Source organism: Myotis davidii, unplaced genomic scaffold (assembly GCF_000327345.1).
Source record: "Myotis davidii unplaced genomic scaffold, ASM32734v1 scaffold362, whole genome shotgun sequence".
Lineage (NCBI taxonomy): Eukaryota > Metazoa > Chordata > Mammalia > Chiroptera > Vespertilionidae > Myotis > Myotis davidii.
In genome coordinates, this window is record NW_006297152.1 from 2,130,331 (window position 1) to 2,139,920 (window position 9,590).

At 41.2% G+C, this 9,590-nt stretch overlaps 1 protein-coding gene across 2 annotated transcripts in view; it reads right to left on the minus strand.

Annotated features, from left to right (window-relative positions):
- The window catches only part of PLA2G4A (phospholipase A2 group IVA), a 127,397-nt gene that overhangs the window by 43,132 nt on the left and 74,675 nt on the right, over positions 1-9,590 (minus strand). For both annotated transcript variants that reach the window (XM_006772938.2, XM_006772937.2), the window contains one exon: positions 2,646-2,782. In XM_006772938.2, coding sequence (XP_006773001.1) covers positions 2,646-2,782 — 137 coding nt within the window. The remainder of the gene's footprint in view (positions 1-2,645; positions 2,783-9,590) is intronic.

The following is a 9,590-nucleotide window of genomic DNA, read 5'->3' on the forward strand; positions in this document are numbered from 1 at the left end:
TCGATCTCTGGAACTCATCTTTCAGTTGATTCTCTTTCCTGACGGCTACTTTGCATTGCCCATTAAAGTTATCTTCCTTTTTTTGGTCCATTAACTTTTGGAATGTTCTAGAGTTTCATGAATTAAATTACTGGTGGTAATAACTGAAGTGGTAGAAGGTGCTAAAATTACCAAGGGAGGATGTGTAGCTATAATAAAGTGGAAGGCAGGTCCTGGAGGAAAGCTCCCATTAAGGAGAAGAGCAGCCGAAGCAGTAACAGACAATGTGGAGGAGAGAGCAACCAGAGAGGATACAACCAACTCAAAAAGTTGTGGTGGGAGGGATTTGACAAAGGGACCCCTCAGTGTTGAAACGTCTCAACCTCTAACCTCATCCTCCATGACGCCCCCAAAATCAAGAGGAATAAAAACTTCAAAAGGCACCACCATAGTTGGAAATTAGGTGGCACACTATCATAGCCCTAAATCAGCACTCAAGGCCTAGCCTTTCCTTATGACAGGGGTTTAAGAAATTAAGCTTCTTGCAATGTTTTAGTCAGTGATGGACCACAGGGATCTAACAGACAGTGAACATGGAGAATCAACTCCCCCAAGAGGAGTAACAAAATGCCTGAATAGGTGAATTAATCTAAGGGTCCAAGTTTTTCCCCTCACATACTCATTAAACAGGCAGGTGTCTGCTCTTTCCTTCAAGGAAAAGAATGATGGGCTACACCCTTGTTTCAAAAGAGAGAAATTATTTTAAGGGAACATACCAAGAAAGTGGCAACCACGGGTCTAGGTTTTTGTTTTTAGGCCAAAGAATCTGGTTCAAGATGTTTAAGAAACTATAGATTCTTAAAATGTGAACTTCTATGTAGAATGAACAGCTGTCAGGAGAAGGCTATGGTTTAGTTGAAAGATTCCTAGAATAGGGAATCAAAGCCTGGGTTTATATACTGGCTCTGTGAGTAATCTTGGACAAATCCCTTGGTTTCTGAGTCAAATTTTCTTGAAAAAATGATAGAAAGCTACTATCCATGCCACAGGCTGAGAAGGCACTGACATTTTAAAATGCTAGACATATGTAATACAACATATATAATACAACATTATGACAGATAGGCTTTACTATGGCTGAGTGACTAAACAGCCTTAAAAGTCAAAGTCAGACATTTGTAATAAGGTGACACCTTTATTTGAGACGTCTAAGCAAGGACTGATGTTTGATGTTCAGTGTGCCTATGTGAGGCAGGCAAACCAAAACGTGTGTAGTCTCTTCTGAAAATGGTCCTATATTTAGAAAAGTGAATCTTTGGTGTGCAAATATTGTATATATACATAAATGTGTTATTACTCTCTATCCAAGTTTAACTGAGCTTAAATACATTTAAAGGATTGGTTTCATAATTAAATACAAATCAGTGAAATTTATTGAATTTCTGCAGTCAAAAGTTGCTTTCCTTCTTCTGTATATAAAGGTTTCATTCTATTTGCCCTAAAGAAGAATATAAATACCTGGTGAATCATGTAGACTTAGACATAATCACTGAAAGATTGCAATTCAGCAAATTCTGAAAAAAAATTGAATTAACTATGGGTGGAGTATGTTATTCCACCTCTGTGCTATTTATATATAACTAGGAGCCCAGGGTGCAAAATCGCGAAGCCCACGCACCTACCCACCCACCCGCTGCCCTGACTTGACACCCGAACCTCTCCACACAGAGCTCCAGCGGTCCTGGCCCAGCCCACACCCCCCTACCCCCACCCCTCTGGCCTTCTCTGGCTGCTTCAAGCCTGCTCTCAGTCCCTCAAGTCGCCTCAGGCTGGGCCCGCCTTCTCTGGGCCCTCCCCACTTCCTCCCTATCTCTGGAGCAATGCAGGGGCTCTGCCCCATCAAGGTGCATGAGGACAGCATGGAAACCTCCCGCCTGATGCGCTGTGCTCCTTCCCCAGGGAGGTGAGCAGCGGGGTGCTCTGAGTGGGAGCGGTGGGTAGCGAAGGACTGGTGGGGGGGTGCTATGGGCTCTCATCCCCGCCCTCCTGGGCACGGGCCTCCTCCGGGGGCCCCCCTGCTTCCACCACATCTCCAGGAGCTGCGGGCGCGCAGGCAGCCTCCTCCTTATTGGTTGTGACTGTGACACCCATTAGCATATTACCTCTTTATATATATAGATTATTACAATCAATATATTTTTTAAACTTGTTTCACTGCATTTTATGCTCCAAAGAGGCTTAAAGGGAATGGATTTATGGCAAGAGTCCATCACTGGGCATCAACTTGCCTTAAAAAACATATTTAAGCCCTGACTAGTTTGGCTCAGTGGATGGAGCATCGGCCTGTGGACTGAAAGGTCCCAGGTTCAATTCCGGTCAAGGGCACATCCCCAGTAGGGGGTGTGCAGGAGGCAGCTGATCGATGTTTCTCTCTCATCAATGTTTCTAACTCTCTATCCCTCTCCCTTCCTCTCTGTAAAAAATCAATAAAATATAATTTAAAAAACATATTTAAGATGTACATTATTGCTTCAAGCTGGAACATTTCAATAATTCAAAGTTAATGTCCACTTTTCTAAAACTCCTCGCCCCCCCCCCTAATATTTCAGGTAGATAAATGCTAAACATTTAGGATAATAAAACTAAGATTTAAAATGTATACTAACCACGTGGAGCCAGAAAGACCAGCGATGTAGGTAGCACAATCTAAAATTCCGGATTCATACAGTGCCTCTATCACACCAGAGAATCCCACCATGGCTCGGAAACCCCCACCTGAGCCCAGGATGGCCACCACAGGCACCTGGAATGACAAAGCACAGATCATTTGCAAAGTAATTTACAAAATATATTTTGGCTTAGTTTCAATTTGTATGTTATATGTTCCACATTTGGCAATAAAGAATTACGTTCACTTACACCATGACAGTGCCTAATTTTTAAAAAGAAAATAATATTTCGTATAAGAGAATCAAGAATTAATGTATATTACAAAGCAGGTATTATCAAAATGACCAACCAGTTCATTTGATAACAATGACAATCCTCAGCCCTTTGCAGTTTTTGGTTTGCTTTTGAGTGCACGTTTTTCATTTGACCCCCTCAAAAATCCCGTATGGTGAGCAAAAAAAGGATTTGTTCATTTTACAGATGGAAATTCCAAAAGGATGATATTACTTGCCTAATATCTATTAGCTGGTAATCTGTAGTGGAGTAAGTACCTGGCCTTCCTGGCTGAGAATTCTTATTGCTCCTTTATGCTGACTCATTTCAAAATATATGCCATTATTCAAACCAGAAAACAGAATTTAATCAACTTAACAAGACCTACAAAAGTTATTGCTTTATTCTTGAATTCATTCAATAAATCTGAGTAAGTGGTCTCTATGTTTCATGGGAGGAATAGGAGAATGTAGTTTATTTGAGATAGAAATATAAAATTATGACAATAGCCGAAACCGGTTTGGCTCAGTGGATAGAGCATCGGTCTGCGGACTGAAGGGTCCCAGGTTCGATTCCGGTCAAGGGCATGTACCTGGATTGCGGGCACATCCCCGGTGGGAGATGTGCAGGAGGCAGCTCGTCGATGTTTCTCTCTCATCGATGTTTCTAACTCTCTATCTCTCTCCCTTCCTCTCTGTGAAAAATCAATAAAATATATTAAAAAAATAAAATTATGACAATAAGAATAGGGATAGATATACTCATGAAGCTCTTACTATCACATAGGAACTGTTCTTCGTGTTTTACAGAAGTTGACTTATTTAATCTTTTAAAAATCCCTATGATGCTTCCATTTTATAGATGAGGAATCGAAGACACTTGGAACTAAGACCCTGAAAACTTGTTCAAGGTCAGCAACCAATTAGGTAGCAGAGACAGGAGTCGAACCCCAGGCTCCTGCATCCAGGCTTGTGCTGGTGTGCATAGCACACAGGCTAGGAATGCGTGAGGTCCAGAAGGTAGGGTCAGTTGCAATCAGAGGACTTAGAGTGGAGGAGAAGCTGCTCAGACCAAGGGGAAACCTGAGCTTAACTTTGAATGCAGTTACGCAACAGGGAGGGTTGTAGACAGGGAAGGAGGCTGTTCTGGAAATAAAAGCAACATGAGCCAATGGAGGGTTTTTTGCCGTAGAAATGGAGAAGCACGGGCTGCCTGTAACATGACTAAAGCACAAGAGTGTTTGTTTGGAGAGGAAGAGAATGTTATTTCTTTTTTGTGGTCCCAACACTATTGCCTAAGATAGCAGGTTATTTTTCCCTACCCTAAGGCACCAGCACTCAAAGTGTGCATAGCTTTCCGGGGGTCCACAAAGTCTAACTATTTTTATATTAACACTAAGGTGTTATTTGCCCTTTTTTTCATTCTCATTCTCTCATGAGTGTGTGATGGAGTTTTCCAGAGAACACATGTTGTGCAATATAGCAACAGACTGAATTCAAGAGCAATTCAAGAATTCAGCAGTCTTCTGTTAAGTCAAACAATGAAGATGCTTGTAAAAATTGCTCTTCTCACCTTATTTTTGCTTTGGAAAATACTGTTATCTTCATAAAATATGTTATTTATAGTAACATGAAATTGACTTATTTAAAATACATATTTTAATAAATGTTCTCAGTTGTAGTTTTTAATGTAGTATTTATAGATTTAACCCATATAAACCCAATCTCTTAGAAGTGTCTGATTTTTTTTAAGTGTGTTAAGAATATCTGAGAGCAAAAGGTTTAATAACCACTGCCCTAGGGCATCAGGGACATGGTGAGTGCAACCCAACAACTGGGAAAATCAGAGCTTGTTGAGAACAAGGCAGTGGGGAGACAGGAAGGGAATAGGAAAGAGGGAGCAGAGTGGATGGAAATATCTACTGGACAGACAGAGGCTGGTGCAACGGTAGAGTCACATTGCTGGGGAGAAGAGGGCATGTTGTTTGACATTGTTTTCCAATAATAATAATTATCAAGGAAAAATTATAGATGGAAGACAGCAATTAATGGAGTGAAAGATATCAGGTCAAGAAGCAACCCAGAGCTTTTGAAGAGATGAACAAACAAGTTCCATGGTTGGAAGAGCAGAGCTTGAACTGAGAGAGGATGCTGTGGCTGGAGTATCTAATTCGAGTTATATCAAAATAGTCATATTGCTATCAGATTTTATTGTCTATATTAGTAACAAAAATCTAATTTTCAAAATAAACATACAAATCACAGAGTGCATGTGCATAGATGAGCTCAAGTACTTTTAACAGTGCTATCTTATCTCTAATAATCCCACTTTTTTTTTAATCTTCTTCTGGATGTGAATGGAATGTAATGACCCCTTCTCCTCTCTACCCAGAAAGCTAAGCTTATACACAGGTACATAGGATCAAAGGTACATTTACAAGGAGAACCTTTAACATTTGGTGACCAGATTCGATGTTAGGAGCAAAAGAGGAAGGCGTGTGGTTAGACTGTTAGGGTTTCTAGCTTTGCTCATAGAAGATGCTGCTGTCATTACCAGGAGGGTCAATAATGCAGTCCCTTGACTGGAATCAAACCCAGGACCCTTCAGTCCGAAGGCCAAGGTTCTATCCACTAAGCCAAATCAGCTAGGGCTGTTTTTGTCTTTTTTATAATAGCCATTCTGACATATGTGAGGAGATATCTCATGTGGTTTTGATTTGCATTTCCCTAATGATTAATTTTGAGCATCTTTTCATGTGTCTGTTGGCCATCTGTATGTCTTCTCTGGAAAAATATCTATTCAAATCCTTGGATTGTGTTTTTCATGTTGAGTTGTATACGTTCTTTATATATTTTGGATAATAATTTCATACTGGATATGTCATTTGGAAATATCTTCTATTCAGTCAGTTGCCTTTTTTTGTTTTATTTGATTATTTTCTTCACTGTATGAAAATGTTTTAGAGTGATGGAGTCCCATTTGTTTATTTTTGCTTTTGCTGTTTTTCCTAGAGGAGAAATATAAAAAAATATTTCAAAGACTGATGTCAAAAAGTCTACTGCCTGTATTTTCTTCTGGAGTTTCATGGTTTCAGGTCTTAAGACTTTAATCCATTTTGAGCTTTATTTTTGTATATGGTGTAAGAAAGTGGTCCAGTTTCATTTTTTTTTTGCATGTATCTGTCCAGTTTTCCCAACATCATTTATAAAAGAGATAGTCTTTTTCCCATTGTGTACTCTTGATTCCTTTGTAGAAGATTCATTGACCATATAAGCATGGGTTTATTTCTGGGCTCTTTATTCCGTTCCACTGATCTATGTCTGTTTTTGTACCAGTACCATACTGGTTTGATAACTATAACCTTGTACTATGGTTTGAAATTAGGGAGTGTGATACCTCCAACTTTGTTCTTCTTTGTAAAGATTGCTTTGGCTATTCAGGGTCTTCTGTGGTTCCACATAAGTGTGAGGATTATTTGTTCTAGTTCTGTGAAAAAGTGAGGTCCTAACTGGATGCTGTTTGTTTGTTGAAAACTGTAAAGAAGACAGTCATAGTCTCTGCACTGAAAATTGGGTAGAACTGCTCTTTGTGTAATAAGCTTCCACCACAGCGTGCACCTCCAGACCTTACAGATGCCATCAGCAGGACTGCAAAGAAAGTGAGGATCTTGGCAGGAGCGAGGGAAGTGGGAGCTGAAGGCACCCTTGGCCAAGGAGTAACATAAAAATGGGGAAACATTACTTGTGTGATGGGAATGGGTGGTGCTGAGTATTTCTAAACTGATTTTTTTCTGCCAAGAGAAAAAAGTCTAGACTAAAACCAAACAACAACAACAAATGTTTTAATCCTAGGAATTGCTTCCAAAAACATGAATTTTATATTTTTTAAGAATATCCCAGGGAAAACTATAATTACCTCATTCTCCAACTGTTACAAAAAAAGAAGAAAAAAGCCAATTTGTATGAATATTAGGCCAAATGTTATTTTTCCAGGAAGACTCCTTTCCACAAAACAAGGAATGCCACGGGGTGCAATAGAAACTTTTGAGAAGGACAACCTAAGAACAGGCCAACTTGACATCTGCACCAAACTGCCTCACATACATTTCTAACTAAACAGGTCAAACTGGACTCTTTTCATCCAAACCTTCTCCTCAACCTGTATCTCCCCATAAATCCTGATTCTAGGGTTCCCCAATTTTGAGCCCCTGATATCTGTCTTTCTAACCAATTCATTCCATGCATACCATGCCGAGCCACTGCCTAAATCTGTACCCTGATAGGTGCTGGGAATATAAAGGCGAATAACACAGGCCCTGTCCTGGTCCTTGTGCAGTTTACATTCTAACGGAGAGAACAATCATGAAATGAACAATTTGTACCATTGATTGTTAAGTATGATTGTGGTGAATGCTAGAAAGATAACGTGCATATTTGTGCCATAAGAGAATATAACTGAGAACTAACTTGTACTTGGGAGGAGGGGGCGGGGAGAGCTGAGGAGGGAGAAAGTCTCAGAAGTGACATATGCACAGATTAAAGAATGGGAGGGTGTTAGTTATCAGAAAAGCAGGTGGGGAGGAGAGGGATGGTACAGGGGAAGCACAACGCGGGAAGAAGAAATGTCTGCAGGAGTGATACTTGGGCAAGGGTTCTGTGGAGACATTGACCTAAGAGGCACCTAGTGGGGTGAGGCAATGAATTTGGGACAAATTGGCAAAAAATGAACCTGGAAAGATGCTGTGAGGCCAATTCCTAGAACAAGGGTGGGGAACGTTTGGCTCTGAGGCCACATTACCTAGGCCTGAGAAATCATTTGGTCTGGCTCTGCCAAGACATTAGGGGTGAGTTAATTAAATGTTTGACCAAATACAGAAGGCTAGTTTTTACGTTGATAATTTTGTATGGCCCGAGAATGATGTTATAATTATCCAAATGGCCCTTGGCAAAACAAAGGTTCCCCACCCCTGCCCTCGAGCAATGGAAAGATTTAAAACTTGGGTTTGATAGAATCAGATTTCTATTTTTAAAAGATCCCTCTGAATTCAGTGTGAACAGGAAGTGGGGGAGTGAGGACAGGCCTACTAGAAGATATAGGGTCTGACTTTCAGGTTTGGACATGCTGAGTTTGAGGTGTGAGAAACACTAGTGAAGAAGCCAAACAGGTGTATAGACATTCAGGCTGAAGCTCAGAAGAGAGATTCTAAGTTGTTGATAAATATGGGAAAGTTCATAGCACACAGGTGTTGGGTGGCATCAGGGACAGAGAGAGAATTCGCAAGAAGAGAGCAGCTTGAGGAGAAAGATGGCCCAGGACTGAGTCTTGAAAACTCCTCTGTTTAAATAACAGGCAGGGGAAGATGATCTGGCAAAGGGAACCAAAGAGGCCCGATAAAACAAGGAGAAGGTAGTGAGAGAAGGGCGGAGAATGTTCCGAAAGCAAGGAAGACATTTGTCATTTGCACCTGCAGGTTGGGTAAGACAAGTCAGGACGAAGAGCCTTTGCATTTAATAGTACCGGTGACCAGCTGCGCAGCTGCAGCTGGAATAGTGAGGGTGGAAACCTGAGGAGAGTGAGGAAGTAGAGTGAGATTGTGTAGGAAACTTTGGAGAAGTCTGTGTGTGAAGATGAGAGAAGCAGAGCAGAAAGAAGAAGGTAATGTACAATTCGGGGTGGGGGGAGGGGTGTCTTTTTTTTGTTCCTTTTTTCTCTTTATATCAGAGTTTAGAACATATTTATATTTTATTTATTTATTTATTTATTTTAAATCGAATCCAGGACCCTTCAGTCCGCAGGCCGACGGTCTATCCACTGAGCCAAACCAGTCAGAACCATATTTATATTTTAATAGGAACAATTCATACAGAGGTATAGAGGCAGATAATATAGGTGGGGAGTGGCCCTGGGGAGACTGAACAATTGACATTGGAGTTCCTAACTGGGGTTTGCAATCCACGTCTGATGTGGACCGGCACTTGAAAGAAAAGGGCGGGCGATTTCTTCCACTGAACTCAGAGGGTATTAGGTATGTCAATCCTACTGACATGGGGATGTGGTGAACAGCAGCAGTCAATAAGAACTGCAGGAACAAGCCCCAGCCAGTTTGGCTCAGTGGATAGAGTGTTGGCCTGTGGACTGAAGGGTCCCAGGTTCCATTTCCAGTCAGGACACATGCCTGGGATTTCGGGCTCGATCCCCAGTAGGGGGCGTGCAGGAGGCAGCCGATGAATGCTTCTCTCTCATCATTGATATTCCTCTTTTTCTTTTTCCCTCTCCCTTCCTCTCTGAAGTCAATAAAAATATATATTTTTTTAAGAAGATACAGAAACTGTTGAGAAGACCATATGCCATTGAATTAGACCAGATGCTTAAAACCGGCAGAGATTAGCTCGATCCAACAAGATAACTAATTTCACCTAACAGTAACTCTGGTCTCATTGTACACTCATTGTAATACCGTATTTGCCGGCGTATAAGACGATTTTTTGGCCCTGAAAAATATGCCTCCAAGTGGGGGGTCGTCTTATACGCCAGGTACACTTCAGATAGACTGCCCATAGTGCTTGCCCCGTGCCATAGTGGCCTCCCGATGCCCGCCCACTTCATTCCACATACCGTTCAGGCATCAGCAGCGCTGCTGGGTGTATGCTCGGCTGTTATGCGATTTT